General features: G+C 47.8%; 1 protein-coding gene across 3 annotated transcripts; it reads right to left on the bottom strand.

The window, feature by feature from the left end:
- Positions 1-8023: 8023 nt before the first annotated feature.
- On the bottom strand, positions 8024-18588 carry Tbc1d21 (TBC1 domain family member 21). Of its 3 annotated transcripts, none has more exons than XM_050152049.1 (11): positions 18529-18588; positions 15413-15520; positions 15209-15312; positions 12208-12302; positions 11595-11705; positions 11395-11495; positions 10567-10663; positions 10214-10311; positions 9217-9333; positions 8442-8525; positions 8024-8056 (listed from the first exon to the last, which is right to left on the bottom strand). In XM_050152049.1, the coding sequence occupies exons 1-11, from the start codon at positions 18586-18588 to the stop codon at positions 8024-8026; spliced, it is 1008 nt and encodes a 335-aa protein (XP_050008006.1). The 3 variants fall into 3 exon arrangements, with proteins under 3 accessions (XP_050008006.1, XP_050008005.1, XP_050008007.1); XM_050152048.1 differs by having other exon boundaries at positions 10214-10314; XM_050152050.1 differs by lacking the exon at positions 15413-15520 and having other exon boundaries at positions 10214-10314.
- Between the last annotated feature and the right edge of the window lie 555 nt (positions 18589-19143).

Below are 19143 nucleotides of genomic sequence, written 5' to 3' on the forward strand. Positions count from 1 at the left end.
TCCAAGGGTCTTTAGCCTGCAGATGGCCCCATCATGAGACTTCTCAGCTGCTGTAATTGTAGACGTCTCCCTATTAGTTCTACTTCTCTTGAGACCCCTGGCACTATTCTTCGCTATGACTTTCTCCACACTCACATCTTCATTGGCATCCTTTCTGTGATGACAGCAACTAACATGACCTCTGTCATCTCTCCTTATGTTTCAGGGAGCTCACCAGAGATGACCACTCGAACATAGTTTACAGCCAATGAAAGTCTTTATTCCAGTCGGCTGGGACTACATTCAGGTATTTGGGACCCAAGTCTAGTACCATGTGTTTAGGGTAAGGGGTTTTAAAGGAAGAAAACCACATCCTGGTATCCTGCTCGGCAGCTGCATAAGGTTTTTATGCAAGCAAGCAGTTAACAGAAGCTAAGTTAGCTGAGGCATCTTGACCTTGGGTTCCTAGAACAGAGTTGGGCAGTATTCCATAGACTTCTCCATCAAGGAGATCAAATTCAAGTTAAATTAAAAATGGCCTCAGCAAGAATACAAGATGGAGGAACCTCTCCACTGTCTTGCCCTGCCACATTTATCCACAGCATCTTGCTCCTCTGTCTCCCAGACTGTTACCATTACTAAGCATCAGTACTGCCACTGTTCTTGTACCAGTTACTACCATTCCCAAACCCTCTCTCATCTCTGTTGTCACCATCATCGCTATTGCTCACACCACCACATCCCCAGAAACTTCACCTCCACCTCCACCCTTAGCATCTTCTCAGCTACACATACTTGAGCTCCTGATGGAACTATCCCTGAAGAAACCATTACAAATCAAAAATAACCTAAGATGAAAATGAGTCTATATTTAACATATGGACCATCATAGTTTAGGGGCACAGTGGAAGATGACGTGGTGCTGCCTACAGTTAGCATGAGAAGAAACAAAAATGTAATCTCTCCTCCTTGGGCAACTGAGGCAAGAAGATTTTAAGTTTAATGATAGCCTGCGTGACTTAGCTAGACCCTGACTCAGAGCAAGAGAGAGAGAGAGAGAGAGAGAGAAAGAGAGAGAGAGAGAGAGAGAGAGAGAGAGAGAAGCTGAACATATAACTAGTGATAAAGCACTTGCCTAGCATGAATGAAGCCCTAGGTCAATCTTTAGTGCTTTGAAAACAGAAGACAAATAAAAAAGCAAAACTCAGAACTGTGGTTCTAAAGCGTATGTATCACACTTGAGCCACTGTAACCTGAGAGCTCTATATTGACCCATCTTAAGTCAAGGACCTTGTAAGATTGGGGAGAAGGAAAGACAGACAAGGGAGTGAGCAACTCAAAAACAGCACAGGCTTTATCAGAGAAAAGGCCTGCAGAGGGGATCTCTACTGTAAGAAAACAAGACCTGTTGTCTCCTTAGATTGGGCTAGTTGGAGAGCAGAAGGAGGGAGGAGAAGGGAACAAAAAAATCTTCACTTGGGGCCCACATTGGCTGATGCTAGAACTACCTAGGCAAATAAGGTGGATTAAAGAATGTGGGAAGAGGAGGAGGAGGGGGAGGAAGAAGAAGAAGAAGAAGAAGAAGAAGAAGAAGAAGAAGAAGAAGAAGAAGAAGAAGAAGAAGAAGAAGAAGAAGAAGAAGAAGAAGAAGAAGAGATGGAAGAGATGGTGGTCAGGAGGTAATCAATAAACATCTCTTGTGGCTGGCTGTTAGGGTGTGTGGTAGTGGTGGCAGTCAGAAGGATGGAGACAGAAAGAATTTATATTAGCAAGTTTCTTTAGTTCTAGAAAACAAATTACTTTGTTTCAAGAATTGTCATTGTTTAACCAAAATGGAAGAGTTTTACAAAATGGCATGACTATGGTCAGCAACCATCTTCATTTCCAACTGTTATTTCTACCATTGTCTCTCCATCACCTCCATTACCTTCACCATCCTTTTCATCACCACCATTTCTCCAAAGTTCACTGTCCATTGAGTAGTATTTCCCTCCCAGATAAAACCTTCCTTCTTGGAGGGAAGCTCATTGTACTAATACCCATGAAATATTCTATTCAGTAGGGAAGCTTGATGCAAACAATTCAGAAGCTTCAGGAAGTCCCTGAAACTGACTGAAAGTACTAGACTCCCTCTTTACTTCCCCAGCTTATATAAACAGTAAAGACTGCGGAAAGACACTCTTCAACAATCTGGGCTACCTAGAAGAGGCAGAGACTACTAGGCTACCTAGAAGAGGCTCAGACCAACTAATCTCTCTGGAGAAAACACTCTCCAATCTGTTGAGCTGCCTGTCAATTGTGTAGTATGCTATAGGCTTCTAGTTTTCATGAGCTCTTCACCCAGGCTGGGGTAGACTTTGGTAATGCAATTGAATTTGAGTAATTTCTGCTCCTGTCAGTAACCCCTCATCCACACTTTTGTAAGTAACCTTCAATAAATGTATTGGTCCACCAAATGAATTTTGGTGGTATCCTTACTTTGGTCTGTCATCAGTTCCTTATCTGGGGTGAGTAGACATTTGTTCATGCCTTCCTAGAAACCCCAATTGGACTTTCATGGTCATCAGTTCCTTATTCTTGGGTGAGTAGGTTTGTTCATGTCTCTCTAGGAATAGTGTCACACAGCAATGTTTAGCATTTAAACTGAGACTCAGACCAGAAACCAGCAGAAAACATTCTGCCAGGATGATAAACACACCAAGATTTTTCTAAGCAGAGGATCGGCAAGCCAGGTGTCTAAACAATCTCCCCTCTTGATCTGAGAGCTGACCCTTCTTCAGGATGCTTCTAACAGGAGTTCATGCTGCCCTATCAGCCACGCTTATCCCTAAAGAGACAGCTGCAGCTTGGTTGAAGGATGGGGGCTGTTAAGCTGGGGCTGCCCTTGTTTGCATAATTGTTGCATACATTTGCATCTATTTGCTTCCAGCCTTTGAATACTGCACTGTGGGTGTTCGGGTACCATTTGCATATCACTGCAGGTGAGGGTCAGGTCTTTAAGACTTGGGTACTTATTTATTCCCCGCCTCCAAGAGATTCTTTTATATGGTAGTTCAGAAAAAAAAAAAAAACCTTGAAATGTTTATTTCTAGAATGATCCTGGGGAGTGAGTGTTATCTAGGTGGAGGTGTAGGGAAGTACCAGGGCCTGCCAGTGTGTCACACTGAAGTTCCTGCTATCCTCTCCTAACAAGCTCTGGACCCTACCTCCCCCACCTCTCCACCTAGCCATGCATACCCACCTCTTCCTGGGCCCCAGGCTTTGCTGCTTCAGATTCTATGTGTTCACTCCCAGCCTCCTCTTGACTTCTGGTCACTCCTCCAGACTGATTTCTTAGGAACCCCAGAGCCCCATACATGCTGTCAACATCCACCCACCTCCTCCCCTCCCATCCTGAATAATGAATGTCCAGAGAGTCTGAGCTTGATATAATAGGAGTGACTACTAGGGGCCTTCCCCAAAATTTACTGAGAAAGCAAAAGGAAAATGAAGCCTCCTGCACACCCCTTACCTAATAGACTAGGTTTTAAGCATCTAAGTCCCCTTGTGGGTCCTTAATTACTGAATGTAGGACAGCCTTTGAGATGAGGGACAGCCCTGAAAAGGACCAGACCTGTTAAAGGAGGGTAGCAGACCCTGAGGTAAACCAGAAGGAGCCCCAAGACTGTCATTGTAGAGATACCTGGTCCCCACTCAACTCTAAGTGCCATGGGAACAATACTTGTGTCTCTTTCATCCAAACAGTTGAAACTTGGACAGCAGGCAGTTTCTAATTAATACTGTCATCACTGTTGACATCCCATAATGGAACTTATGAAGCATGAGGAGGTAGGTCTCCAGGAGAATTGTCATGAGGACTCCACCCTTATGAGTGGGATTAGTACCCTAATGAAAAGAGGGGCTGGGAATGTAGCTCATTGGTAGAATGCTTGCCTAGCATGCATGAGGCCCTGGGTTTGATTCTCAGCAATGCACACACCAGACTTGGTGGCACACACCTGTCATCCTAGCACTGAGGAGATAGGAACTGGAGGAGTAACAGGTCGAGGTCATCCTAAGCTACATAAGGAGTTTCAGGGTAACCTGGGCTACAAGAGTCACTATCTTAAATAGCAGAAACAAACAGCTAAACAGAGTTTGAAGGGAGCTGCCCTTATCCCCTTTGCCATCACTGTGTGAATGCTAAAGCTCCCTCAGGGGGAGAGAACACACCCCACACCGATTCAGCCAGCGCCCTGTGTTGGAACTGTTAATCCCACAGATGTGAGGAGAAAGACCACTGACCTACATCATCATGGCCAAATAAATTAAAGCAAGCAATTAATTAAAGAAAGCTTTTTTATTCATGTACACAGGCTGCCTCCCTCTGTCCAAAAAGGTTCAAAAGATCAGCCTTGGACATTGGGAAGATAAGGACTTTTATAGCTCAGGGTAAGGTATTTCCAAATGGGGGGGGGGTTGTCAGGCAAATAGGCTGGGTTATAAAAACAGAATACAACAAGGTAGTCACAACAACAGGTGGTAATAAAAACCTTCTGAAACAAAAGCAGAGTTACATGATAGTCATAAGAACATTTCGAAACAAGGACTTGGTTGCCATTTCCCAGAACAGGCAGTACAGAACCATTTGTAGTTAAGGTCACAGGTGGGGCATAGCCCAATCCTTGAGAAACAAATTTAATCATGAGCAGGAATGAGCCCAGTTTGTCTTTACTATAAGATGGCTTTCAAGCCTAAGATGGAGGCAGCCTGGTTTATTAGGAATAATCCAGCTAAGGCTGAGGTATTTTGTTACTGAAGTACAAACACACCAAGATAGTACTCAATACGCATTGAAAAAAAAACTTTATACTAAATACAGGCCCTTTAATGATGCTGACTCTAGGGATTTTCTGTAGTTCTGTGCTGCTGTGGGATTCCCCTCTGTATGCTGTGAATATGTTTTATTGCCATTGGTTAACAAAGAAGCTGCTTTCTGCCAATGACTTAGAGTAAAGCCAAGTGGAAAATACGAACAGAGATGTGGAGAGAGAGTAGGCAGAGTCAAGAAGAAGCCATGCAGCAGCCAAAGAAACCTCAAAACCTTACCAGTAAGCCACGAGCTTCATGGTAAAATGTAAAATAATAGAAATGGGTTAATTTAGACGTAAGAGCTAGCTACAAATATGCTTAAGCTATTGGCCAAACAGTATTATAGTTAATACTTTATGTGTGATTATTTCAGGTCTTGGTGTCCGGGAAATGAACAAGCAGCCTCTGCATACACTGTGCCTAGACTAGACTTTACCAGGAAAATTATCAGTGATTCTATCACTGGGTGATATAATCAATCCAGTGAGCAGAAATATATAGAACAAGCAAAAGAGGAAGGTCTTAGCCATGACCTGCTGGAGGTGTGGCAGATGAGTGGGCCTCCAAAGATCTCTATGTCCCACCCCCAAGTCTTAGGCTTGATCTGCATCTGGATTGTTCAGTGTCTAGGTTCAAACACCCTCATCTTTAAGATCTCACAGAGATTTCAAACATGTTCTCCAGGAGGCCAGAGGATGCTTGAAGGGACTGTCAGGAAGGATGTGAAATTCAAGGGGGAATCATAGCAAAGCGTGCTCTGAAATCACCACTCCTACTTCAGCCAAAGGGGGAAGACTGTAACCATGGGGCTTCAGTGATTTTTAAAAAGATCTTATTTATATATTTAAAAATGTGTGTGTGTGTGTGCATGTGTAAGTGTGTGTGTGTCTGTGTGTGCTCATGCGCATATATGTGGTGAATGTATCCAAATCACAGCATCAATGTGGCAAGAACAACTCCTGAGATTCAGTTCTGCTCTTCCACCATGCGAGTCCCTGGGTTCAAGCTCAAGCTGTCAGGCTTGAAGGCAAGTGCTTTACTCTCTGAGCCATCTTGCCAACCTCTAGTGACTTGACTGAAGAGGCAGCTCAGTGGTTAAGAGCACATTATGCTCTTCCAGAGAATCTATGTCTGGTTCCCAACACAGATTGGGAGTCGGATGGCTCACACTGCCTGTAGTTCCAACTTGAGTGGATCTGATGTCCTCTTTTGGCCTCCTTGGGCACTTGTACTTACTATCACATACATATACCCACACACAGACACTCATATACATATGCATATAATTAAAAATAAAGGTAAACATACATGGTTAGGAGTCACATTTTAGAAATGCTGATTTTTTTTAAATTCTTGAACTGGGTAATATTATGTGTATCATCCAACCAAAAGCCAAAGGACCTTGAAAGAGTACATGTCTGCTGTTCCGATGCCAAGGTTAAGTCAGGAAAATGTTTTACTCTGTATGGTTATTTGGGAAAATAAAAACCATAGTTTCCTTCTTGGAGAACTGTTTTCCAGGCAAGAATGCTAATCTGCATGGTCTTGTGTTGTAGCAGGCTGCTTGTTCATTTCCAGGTCGCACAGACTCCCGAAATAACCACATAGAAACTGTATTAATTATAACACTGCTTGGCCTATTAGCTTATGCATATTTCTAGCTCACTCTTATTTCTTAAATTAACCCATTTCTATTATTTTATATTTTACCACGAGGCTTGTGGTCTGCCAGCAAGGTTCCAGCTGACAGCTCGCATCTTTCCCCTCTGGCGGCTACATGGTGGCTCCCTGACTTCGCCTTCTTCCTCCCAGCATTCAGTTTAGTTTTCACTGCCTACTTCTGTTCTGCCCTGCTGTAGGCCCAAAGCAGTTTCTTTATTAATCAATGGTAATCACAGCACACAGAGGGGAATCCCATATCTGTCTTGTCTTCAGAACACAGAGCGGAGGAGCACCGCACAGGAATTTACCTAAGTGTTTTGCTGCTTAGTAAATGCTCTCTCCTTAAGTATGCAGAGAAAACCCTGTTGGTGGGACAGGACTCCGGTATTCAGCACCTCCACCTCCACCAAGAACAACAGCTAAGAGACTCAAGTCAGGCACGGATTGGAGATTGTCACTTGAGAGAAGACCAGAAAATGCAAAGAGGCAGAATACCTTCAGAGATCTGGTCAAGGGGACTGACATTTTGAAAGCAGAAAAGAGGGGTTGTTGGCTGGAGAGTGGGAATGATGGTTGTGTCTTACCCACAGGGGCCAGGGTCTGCAGCAAAACCAAGGGACCCAGCAGACTTCCTGGAAAATGTAGCACCTGGAATTGTGTGAGTGCACGTAATTGTGTGCATGCATGCGCTGATGTGCAACTCTGGGGCCAAGCCAGACCCAACCCCAACCCCTTTGTAGGTCCATCCCCTTCTTCACGCCTACTGGCAAGATGGCTCACCAGAGCCTTGGTAGGCTGAACATGGAGCATGAGGGCTAGGGCATGACCTAGGAGACTTTTGCCTCTTAGCCTAGGAGAGTAGTTTCCTGGGCAAAGGCAGAATGAAGTCTCAGGAGGCATGAGGAAGACTGGGAAGCCCAGCTTTGATCAAGGAGATGCTTGGAGGTGGAGGAAATAAGGTACAGTAATGAGGAGGACTTTGAGACCAGGAGGGGAACAACCTGATGGCCAGAGATTTGGGTTGGTCCTTCTAGAGTCGGTGGGAAGCCTGGGGTGTGGGAGAGAATGTGAGGACTGTGTTGAGAGTAAGGGGATAATGGAGACAGATGAAAGGTCAGAGTTCATCTTCCCTTAGAATCTGAGTCCAGATGTAGTCATCTCTGTATGCTCACTCTTGTGGCAGGTGTCTGGGGCCTTTGAAGCTGCTTCTACCCTACTTGTTTGCTTTCAGGTGTGGACCTCTAAAGATCCACCAGTCGGGAAGATGGATTGTCCCACACTGTCCTGTCCCAGAGTGCCTTCTCCGCAGGCTTGCAGGGGTCTGCTCACTTACTATATGGTCTCAACCATCACGTACTCCAAAGTCAAAGATGTGACAATACAAACCAATACTCCAAAAGCTGTTTCCATGATTCTGTATTGTCTACGCCCTCACCCGAGTACCCATTGAACTTGATCCTGACCCCAAGGCTGAAGAATTGCCTTCATCCGCTCCACTGAGGGCGTGTGTCCATTGTGAGTGTCGGCGTTCTCAGAGTAAGAAATCCTTTAATGGCTGGGGAATCTGGGGATGAGAGGATTCATGAAAGTGTGATGTTGACAGACACTATCTGATTGGGTTCTCACTCTTCAGTCTATCCAGTGGATGACATTTTCCTGAGTCCCTGGGGGTCCAGCTTTGTACCTGAACCCCTTGGGAAGGACACCGGGAATGTGAGAGGAAGACTGTGAGCCCAGGAACCAGACTGCCCGTGAGGATGTCAACAACGAGAAGGCCATACAGAGCAGCTACTATGGGCTGGTGGGAGGAAGCCAAGTGTGACTGCTACAGGCGGGCATGGGAAACCAGAGAAGGCTTCTTGGAGGAGGAATAAAGGAAGAGGTACAGAGGAGGAGAAGGAAGAGGAAGAAGATGGCAAAGAGGAGGAGGGCAAATCCAGGCAGCTTACCTCCTTTTGCATGAGCTCAGCATAAACCATACAGGCAGCAGAGATCAGCTCATCAGCATCAAGGTCGATGAGGTTGTTGCAGGCCTGGGAGGGAGACACATGTGCGTGGTGTGTGTATGTGTGTGTGTGTGTGTGTGTGTGTGCATGTGTGCATGTGTGTAAGCAGACACCTCTCCTGTGCCTTTGGGTACAGGCAGCACAAAGGTAAGAAAGTTACTACTCATAGCTGTCACTGGGGAGCACCTGATGTCGCCACAGCCTGCCGCAGGGTCTGGAAATTGTGTGCTTTGGGGGTGTGATGAGCATAGCCTTCACATGGGGGTCTAGGAAGCCCTGGCTTTCTACTACATGTCTCAAGCTCCCAAGGAAGACCTGGTTTATAACTCGGGTACCAATCAAGATTTTTTTTTCTGGTATTTCAACTGGCTTTTGAGCACATCTCAGAACCTTATGCCCTTATGCTACGCAGCTGAGGGTTAACCTCAAGGCCACAGAGTCTAATGATCCTAATGATCAGACCACTCAAGGCTTCAGCTTCTTCGCATGCTTACTTGGATGATAAGCTAACATGGCCTCTATCACTGTCCCAGGGCCTTTGGAGGAGTCAACTAAGAACCATCAGCACGGAGCTCCATACTCCAGCTCCCATCCCTTGCTCCCATCTGGAGGCCAAAGCGGCCATAAACTAGCACACCGTGGACTTGCATCCTGCTACAGAATGGGTACAGGGGTCCAGCTCTAGAGGCTGGAGAGGAATCCGGCCGAGGGCGCTCACCAGGAGGATGGCGTCGCCGCTCATGCTCTCCAGCAGCGCCTGCTCACGCACCATCTGTAGCATGCTGTAGGCCACCAGCACCTGGAAATTCCTGCAGGGCTTCCCCGTCAGCAGAACCTGTGGGCAGCCAGCAGGCCTCAGCCCTGTGGCCTGAGACCAGGACGCCCCGAGGACAGCAAGCTACCACAAACCACACGCTCAGAACAAGATATATATATATATATGTATATGTATATGTATATGTATATGTATATGTATATATATATATACACACACTAGAATTTGAGTGAGAGCTCGGTCAGTAATCCATAGTTTCCTCAAAAGCCAGGGGGAGAGGTGCTGTGTTAGATTTGGGCATGGAGAACGGCTGGCCAAGATGAAAGGGTAAGGCAGATGGAGGCTGGATTGTGGGAGAGTCCATGCCAGGCTGGCAGTCGAGCTGGGTCCTCTGTTTAGGAACAGGACAGCACCAGGTGGTGGGTTCCTTCCTAAGGAGGATAGGATCATCACCAGGTGGTGGGTTCCTTCCTAAGGAGGATAGGATCATCACCAGGTGGTGGGTTCCTTCCTAAGGAGGATAGGATCATCGGCTGCTGGCCCTAGGGACTGTGGTTGGAAGATGACGGGTGTCCTTGGGGGCCTTGGAGGAAATCAGATGCTAAAAGAAGGCAGCATTCTGGAGGAAAGGAAGACTAAGGAGGCACAGTGAGAGAGAGCAGAGAGCGGGGGGGCAGGGTGGCTGAGCTGCAGGCTGGCCCAGGAGCGTCAGCAGGTGCCCCTGCACTAAACTGCCCTGTAGACAGTCCGTGGAGTCTGGCGTCAGGGTTGATGTGTTCTTCGGCAAGGAGCGAGGAGGGCTGCTGACCTGATTAAACCCCAAACCACTGAGCGCCATTCAAAGCCAGAAAGAAAAGGAGGCAGGAAAACGTGTAGCTTCTCCTCCCGATAAAGGAGGGGTACAGTCCACATTCAGTGTCCCCAGCTGCATGCACCTCACCTCCCAAAGCCTCCAGACATCATCGAAGGATTTGAAGGCACGCTGGAAGCAGAGGCAGAACCAGGGGAAGAGGGACTGCACGGCTCCGGAGCCCTTCCCTTCTGTGAGGAGAGAAACAGCCTGTAAGCTGCCACACAGGCAAGGCTAGACAACAGAGCACGCAGAACACGGGAAACATGCTGCTTTCCCAACAAGCCATGGAGTCTGCTTGGAGCAGATGTTCAGCGTCATGGACCTAGGCTCCTCCACATAGGTCCTCCCATCCCTGGGTCTGAGCGTGGCTGCTATGGGCCTTGGCCCTCCCATAGCCTACCTGCTGGTGTGGGAAGTAGTAGTAACTGTAGACCACTCACTGAGGTGATCGGCAAATTCAGGGTCCAGTAAAGCGATCAGGCTGTTGAGCATGTCCAGATTCTTGCCTACCCCGATGTTAATGACACAGCTGTGCTCCTGGACAAGATGGGAGCAGAGAACAGTCCTCCTCAGTTCAACTCGAGGACATTGCAGAATCGAGGTGATGTGTCTGGTTCAACATCCACGAGTGTGCGTGTGTGCGTGTGTGTGTGCGTGTGTGTGCGTGTGTGTGTGTGTGTGTGGTGTTATCGTCTCTGGTTCATGCATGCAGCTGTGCCTGTTTGCATATGTGTACATCTTTGGGCAGCCATGTATTCACGTGCATCTTAACATATGGGGGTGGGGTGGAGCAGCAAAGATGTCCCACATGTGATCATCACCCCAGTTACTAGGTTGGAGCCAAGAAAGAAAGCTCAGCAAGCATATTTTTGCAGAGGTGCAAAGAGAGGTAAGGGGTGTAGGAAGCTTCTAGAAGGTGACAAAGAAAATCTTCCCAGATGGTAAACCCCTCCTCCTGGGTGCAGAGTAGAGTACACCCTGGGTACTGCTGGGTCCTCCAGGGTGTCTGGACTATAGGTCATGTGACAGAAATGGGAGAGGGGGAGGCAGGAACGAAGAGACAGCCTTGGAGGCCTGACAAATGAAAGGCCAGCAGAGTGTGCCACCACTGCGCCTGGCGAGAGTGGCGCTCTGAACTCAAAGGACTCTACCACCCAGCCCCTCTGGCCTACACCTCTTTGGGGGTTTGAGGAAATGGCTGCGGCTGTTGGTGCCTTGGCCTGATGGGCCGTGGGGAGTAGGAGATTTGAGCTTGGCTTAGTCCTCACTGTTTTCTGCAGGAAGAACTGGAAGAGCCAGAAGGTCTCGTGGTCATGCTCCACCATCAGTTGGAAAAGCATCACCATCTCATGGAAGCCTCGCTGGTACTCTGTGGGGGAGGTCACCAATGAGGAAAAGCCAAGGGTCACTGACCCAGGGTCCAGGAAGGAGCTGTTAAGCACAGGCTGGGGCTCCACCCTCAGCTCACCAGCCTTTGTGTTGCAGACATAACTCAGCAGCAGGGTCTTCTCTAGTTTCTTCTTGTCCACAAGCACATTGCCCAGGGGATCTTTGGTATAGAGTTTCTGGATGTCATATGCTAGAATAGAGCAGGGAACAGGAGGTGACCCTGGATCATCTCCGGCACAGAAAGCGTGGATGAATTAATCTCCTATCCTTAGAGGACAGGTTCCCCCAAAAAATCCTAGTGTGAGCAGGCCACAAAAGGCGTGTCAACCCCACCAAGCTCAACTCATCACTGTACCCTGCTGGTATGGGCTCCTCCTTGCCTCCACATCTTTGACCAGACCATGCCCTTTGTCAAGAATGCCCCTCACTACCCAATTCAGGTCTAACCTAGTTCAAAGTCATAGGGTGCAGGGAGGAAGAAAAGGCAACAGGGACAGCATGTGGTAGGGAAACTCATCCAAGAATACCGGTGCGCATGGGTGGGTGGATTGACCCTGTATTGGCTAGGAAATTCCCAGGTCAAAGACAGCGGCCAAGTCCTAGGAGTCACCTGCGCCTGAAAATGACTAGGAAAAGACCAGAATGGTGTCCACCCCCTTCTCTGCCCTGCCCTCCCCACTCCCTCTGCTCACCGATGTTGTTCTTAGTCTCTGTGAAGTTCCCATGCAAGTTTTCCAGCAGGGGCTGGATTTTCTCATACATCTGGCACAGGGCTTTGTAGTTCCTCCTGAGAGAACACAGCAGGTCTGAGAAAGGTGGCCTTGCCCTCCCAAGAAGGGACGATTCAGAGCAGCAGCAGATGCTGAGCTTAAGAGGAGTAGGGTAACCTTGCCCACCTGGTGCCCACCTGGTCCCCACCCGCGGTGCTTTCTCCCCCCTCAGCCTGAGCAGCCAGCCCTGTGTTCTCCAGCATGCAGCTGGCACAGTGTGGGGACAGCTTAATGTGGGGTGATCTCTGGGGTCCAACTCTAGTACCCAAACCCTGGGGCCACCACTTAACAACTGAGTGTCTGCAGAGGGATGTCATCCTCTCTCTCTAAGCCTCAGTTTCTTCAGCTGCAGAGTGGGGACAATCTTATGCTCACCACTGCAATTTGATTAACTGATGTAGTAATTGACTGGTGGCCTCTAAAAGTCATCGTGTCCCGGATGTAACACCTAGAACCTGTAATGCGGGCTTATTTATAGAAGGGGTCTTTTCCAGTGTGATGAAGGATCTCAAGATGCGGTCATTCTGGGTTTTCCAGGGGGACCCTAAATCAAATCAGATTTACACACAGAGGGGGGAGGGACCATGTCCACTGAGACAGAACGTGAATGGATGTAGCCTCAAGCCAAGGAAGCTTCTGTGGGAGGTGTGGAGAAGGACCTTCTGTCTCTTAGAGCCTTTCCAGGAGGCCAGCACGCAACCTTGTCTTCCGCCTCCGGAATGCCAGAGGGAAAAATGTCTGATGTTGTCAGCCACCCTGTTCATGGCACTTCACTCATTTGTGACTTTTTGCCTCGGCAATCATGGTGTGACACACACAAGGCCTGGTCCCTGGCAGTCCAACATAAACACCTCTAAGAAGTAAGCAGTTCACCGTAGGTCATTCGGACCCGGTACACCTCGAGCACACACATGGATAGGAGAGGCCTGCAAGAGCCAAAGAAAGGGGACTTGGGGAGGACTCAGACTCTGCCCCAGTGTGTGCTACACCGGAGAGAGAAGAGGCCAGCACCAGGCTCAGCAAACCCACATCCCGGGGTCACAGACGCAAAAGTTAGCAGCCTCTGGTTTTGGGAACATCCCTACCAACATGAACCGTAGCTGTTCTTTCCATGTGCATGGTGACATTGCTGTTTCCATAGTGAGATCTTTGTAACCACTCTGTGAACTGTAATGTGACCTGCATTTGACAAAGGAGGAGACTGCACCTCCAGCAGGGACGTTTCTGAGCAAGTTTACTCAGAGTGTGATGTTAATGCTAGAATTGAATTCACTGCCAAACCCAAGACCTTTCCAAGTTCAAAACCCATGTATACTTACCTACAAAGATCTGCCAATCAGGAGGAGTGCCCTGTTTGGTCCTGGCCTTGAAGGCGTTTCTGCATTTATTTATTTCTTCAATATGTATATATGTGTGTGTGTATGTGTATATGTGTGTGTGTGTGCGCGCGCGCGTGTGCATACCACACAGTTGTGGAGGTCAGAGGACAATTTGTGAGAGTGAATCCCTTCTCTCCATCCACCATAGGGGTGAACTTAGATTATCAGGCATGGTGGCAAGTGCCTTTATTCCCTGAGCAGTCCCACTGGCCCGAAGGTGGAGTTTTGGAGACAGCTAGTAGGGAGACCAGTGTGGGTGGAGGAAGAAAGAGTGAACCAAGAGCAAAGGGAGCTCTTGGTTCCCAGCTTGGTAGAGTGGGGCGGCTGAGCCGATGGAGAAGCCCTGTGCTGGTCAGTTTTACATCAATTTGACACAAGTTAGAATCATTTCAGAAGGAGCCTCTGTTAAAAAAAAAATGCTCCCTTAGCTGGCATTGGTGATGCACACCTTTAATCCTAGTACTGGGGAGGCAGAGGCAGGCAGATCTCTGTGAGTTCAAGGCCAGCCTGGTCTACAAAGCAAGTTCCAGGAAAGTCAGAGCTGTTATAAAGAGAAACTCTGTCTAGGAAAACAAGAAAGGAAGAAAGAAAAGAAAGAAAGGAAGGAAGGAAGGAAGGAAGGAAGGAAGGAAGGAAGGAAGGAAGGAAGGAAGGAAGGTGGGAAAAGGCTCCCACCAGATTAGCCTGTGGGTAGGCCTGCTGTGTGTTTTCTTGATTATGACTGATGTGGGAGGGCCCAGCTCACTGTGGGAGGTGCCACCTCTGGGCTGGTCCTGAATACTACAAAGAAATCAGATTGAGCAAGACATGAGGTCCAAACCAGTAAACAGCACTCCTCCATGGCCTCTGTATCAGCTCCTGCCTCCGGGTTCCTGCCCTGACTTCCCTCCATGATGGACTGCAATGTGGGACTGTCAGCTACAAAACAAACCCTCTCCTCCCCAAGCTGCTTTTGGGCATGGTGTTTCATCACAGCAATAGAAACCCTAACTCTAAGATAGTCCCTCAGGAATGGTCAGATGGGCGCTGGGATGGGAGAGCTGGGAGTAAGAGAAAATAGGCTATCTGAAATGTCAGCAGACACACCTCTGGAACTGTCTAACCTGAGGACATGAGCAGCCCATACCAGGCACCAGGAGGAGATGTGGGCAGGACAGAGAGGTGGAAGCTAGACTCGGGAGACAGTTTGGCCATTGGGTTTTGGTGTAGCAGTTGACAGGAAAGGGGACTGGACCCAGGTAGGAAAACTCCTAGGGTCCTTCACAGGTAGGCTGTGAGGCGATGAGGGGAGTTTCGGGCCAAGACCCTGCCTGTAACTACTTATCTGGTCAATGAAACCAGAGAGGAGGTGCCAGCTTAAATCTGGGTACACTTATGTGGGTATGTACGTGGGTCTGTATGGGAAGCATCGGGCGTCTTTTCAGAATATGGAGTCCATGTGAAGAAGAAACCTGAATCTCTAGGCTGAGAGAGTACACCCCCCCCCCCCCCCGGCCCCGAAACCCCAACAACTCTTCACTGAAAGAGCCTCTGGAAAGTTCTACCTCCTCTTGCTGTCCACCATGAGCCGCTCATCCCAGGAACTCTGCCATGAGTAGTAACCTGTGAGGAACTTCCAGGCTTCTGTCCTCACGGAGTGGTGTAGACCCTGGGCACAGGAAGTCACGAACTCTCAAGATGCCCAATGCCGTGCCAACCCCTGCCATCTGTGCCACCCCTAGTGCCAGGGCAAGGCTATGGAATCATACCCTTTCCAGGATGTTAACACAAATGAAGTCCCGAGACTTGGCCAAGTGACCGTTCTCATCGAAGAAGCTGTCCCATTCCGTCTTGTCAATGGGGGGGTTTCTTTTCTCCTGGCAAGGACAACCAGATTAGCCCTCCACTAGAGGCTTTGGGCCTTCCTTCTAACCTGAGGTGATTTTCAAATGCTAAGCTCTGTACTCTGCAGGATCAAAACTCACAGCCTCTGGCTCACACCTAGAATACTCTATCCTAACTGCTGAAAATATGTGGGAAACAGGATGGACAATAATGTCCCCTGCACACAATTTACCCAAGTGAAAACCGTAAGCACATTGAAGGCGCTGCAATGCGGGAATAGTTAAGTAAACTATGCTTTATATACCCCGTGGAATACTGGGAGGCATATAAATAGATGTTTGCAAGGCATGAATAATGATCTGGAAAGATACAAATGTAACAGGAAAAGGCACAATTTGATACTTGACATTCTGCGTGTGCACCAGTGCTGCCTCTCCATGTGGTCTGTGGTCTTCCAGGAGCACTACCCATCCCCACGCTGGGCCCTCAGTGTTCTCAGGGCTGCTGCTCATATTCTGTGTCTTCTATGTATTACAAAAACTGTACCGCATAGGCTCGAACGTACAGGAGATTCTTAGAAGAAAGACTGAAGGCTGGGCATAGTGGCGCTTGCCTGTAATTCCATCCAGCACTTCGGAGGTAGAGGCAGGTGAATCTCCAAGTTTGAGGGCAGCCTGAGCTACAAGTGAGTTCCAAGGTATACGAAGCTACACTGTGAAACCCTGTCTCAACAACAACAACAACAAAAACAAATAAATAATAGGAAAGATACTGAAAACAATACAAAGAAAACATCCTCCATTAAAAAACAGTAGTGGGAACCAGGTGTTGGTAGCACATGCCTTTAATTCAATCCCAGTACTCAGGAGGCAGAGGCAGGCAGATCTCTATGAGTCCGAGTCAAGCCTGGTCTACAGAGTGAGTTCCAGGACAGCCAGGGCTACACAGAAAAAAAAAAACAACAACAACAAAACAAACAGCGGGACTGAGGAGATGGCTCAGCAGTTGAAAACACTGGCTGTTTTCCCAGAGGACCCAGGTTCAACTTCTGGCACCCAGGTGGCAGTTCACAACTGGCTGTAACTCCTGTTCCTGAGCCCTTTTCTGGCCTCCTTGGACAAAAGGCATATGTGTGATGCACAGACGTACATGTAGGCAAAATACTCATACACATGAAATTTAAAGAAAAACAAAACCCAAAACCAATAGTGATTGGAAATGGGGATGTAGCTCATCTAATAGAACGCTTGCCTAGCACACAGGAATTCTGGGTTTGATGCCCAGCACCACATCCTGGGCACAATGACACAACGGTGGAGGCAGGAGGCCAGAAGCTCAAGGTTATTCTCAGCTATACAGTGAATTTGAGGCTAAGCTGGGATGCACAGGGCCCTGTACCAAAGTAAAACAAAAAGCTACGGTGATTATCTTTGAGTAAGTTGGGGAGTATAAGTATTATTTCCTTTTTCATGTGTTTTATGCTTTTCTGTGATTGTGCTGCTTGGTAATGGAGAGCTACAAGATAAGCACAAATGAAACAACTCGAGTGCTCTGTTTTATCTTCCCCGAAAACGGAAAGCAGCCTATCCCAGGAATATTAAAATAAGGAGATGTTGTGTGTCCGTGTGTGGCGTGCACGCTTGTGGGCCACATACTTGTGTATGAGGAGTAAGTGCAAGGCCTGCAAAACATTAATAAGAAGGCAGCTAAGAGTGAGGCCGTGGGATGAACGTCCTCTCCTGCTGAAGAGAAGGAGAGATGTGTTGACGGACAGAACCCAACACTGGCCAGGGGTGTCCCAACAGTCCCAGGAAACTGTTAGGAATGCATCTCTCAGGCTGTTCCCCAAACTTTCTGGACCAGAAGACCCTCAAGGGGTTTGCATATAAATTTAATTTACAGTCCTGTGTTTACACAGTCAGGTACTAAGAGAAAACCTTTCCTGAATAGCTCACACATGCTTCATCTACGGGGCCAACACCGAGACCTAAGGCACCAGGCGGTGCAGGGAACTTTGGCGCTGGTTCTGCCTGATGCTGGCCATCAGCTCCACACTCGGGAGTCCACGAGTTGATGGGAAGAACTTGTCAGCTCGCAGCCTGGGTTGGAGAGGCGCTCTGTCACTAATTGGATACCTGATTGCCAGGATGCTAAGTCTCACTCATCAAATGATAATAGCCCCATCACATCCCATCTCAGAGGGCTGGGAGGAGAAGGAACAGCTATAAACAAAGCATTTACAGCATCACTTGTACACACCAACTGCTGTATGGTAGCTTATTCATTATTATTATTATTATTATTATTATTATTATTATTATTATTATTATTATCCTTCTCTAAGTTTGAAGAACGGAAGAAATATAGAATTTTCAAGACTTGGTGGTCACAGGCAATAACATCGTAACATTTAAACTTCAGGTGCTCATTTTGCATTTTTATGTATCATTCTATTAATCACATGATAAATGGATCTTGAGATTGGTTAAGGTCATTATAATTAGTTATGATTTTGAAAAATAGTGCATGGAAAATTTCCATGACTCAAGGGGACTAAGGAATTGTTTATTAACTGTGCTTGGGACCTAGTAACAGAAGCACTACTGCCACCTGGTGGCAATATACCAAAATTGTTGGCAAGTGCACCAAAGCAAACTCACCAGCATCTGCGCTACTCTGAGAAACTCACTGGTTTTAGAAAGACACCTCTGGGGAGGAAGGCAGGCTGGGTTCTGAGACCTCCCAATAAGGTAAAAAGGAGTGTAGGTGCCTGTTCTGTATTTGGTGTTGATGATGAGTCCAGAGTCCTGCTGGTCCTACGCCACCTTTCACGTCCAGCCTTCCCACTCAGCGGACACAAAGAGTCCCAGTGTAAACCAGAGGTTGGGGAGGGAGGCACTTGGGACTGAAGAACATGTGTCAGTCATGTATGGTGGTAAAAACTTGTAAGCCCAGCACTCAGAAGGCTGAGGATCACAAGCCAAGGCCAGGCTTGGGGGGCACAGTGAACCCCTATCTCAAAACAAATCGAAGAACATACCAGGATGAAGGTGGCCGACTGCTTCGCAGAGAGGCTGTTTTCTGGAGAAAGGGTGGTCATGTTGGCCTCTAGCTGTCTTTGGAGTTGCCTGTGTCCAGATCTCCTGGGGAACCCTCGTGATGCTTAGAGAGCCAGGTAAGGGGACCTTCCTTTTAGGAGATGAATTGCATTCCCTAAAGGAACAGGGCCTCTCTTGACATCTCATGCTTGAACAGATCCAGCTAGGTGTGTCACAAGGCCCTGGAACCTTCATCACAATGACTTTGGAATACACACAGAAGCCAAAGGAGTAAACCTACTGGTCACCCCCCAAAATTGCAGTGTACACAGGCTCCACTCTGGAGGCTGGATTAAGAGAATACCAGGATCTGGTGAGTTGGGTTAGCCAGGACAGCCCTCCTGGAAGAGGTGGGCCACAAATCCCTTCTTCATATCACTGGCTCTTCACCTGTTATTTTACCAGACCAGCAACAGAACTAAGTGACAACTACAGCCAGAGCCTCAGGTTTAGGGAGGACTCTCCAAAATGATAAATCAGTATGGCTATTCTGGAGACCAGGAGTGGATTTTTTTTTAAAAGTCTATTTAGGGGACTAAGGTTTAGTATTTAAATAG

The sequence above is a fragment of the Alexandromys fortis genome, unplaced genomic scaffold, assembly GCF_014885135.2.
Source record: "Alexandromys fortis isolate MF-2015 unplaced genomic scaffold, M_Fortis_MF-2015_v1.1 scaffold_70, whole genome shotgun sequence".
Lineage (NCBI taxonomy): Eukaryota > Metazoa > Chordata > Mammalia > Rodentia > Cricetidae > Alexandromys > Alexandromys fortis.

Excerpts from the sequence above, each read along its gene's own strand:
- Tbc1d21 (XM_050152048.1), bottom strand. The coding sequence starts at position 18,588 with ATGACCACCCTTTCTCCAGAAAACAGCCTCTCTGCGAAGCAGTCGGCC. Across the intron at positions 11,706-12,207 it reads AGAGACTAAGAACAACATCG|CATATGACATCCAGAAACTC; the intron begins GTGAGCAGAGGG and ends GCTCTATTCTAG. Across the intron at positions 9,334-10,213 it reads ATGTCTGGAGGCTTTGGGAG|GTTCTGCTGACGGGGAAGCC; the intron begins GTGAGGTGCATG and ends GGCTGCCCACAG.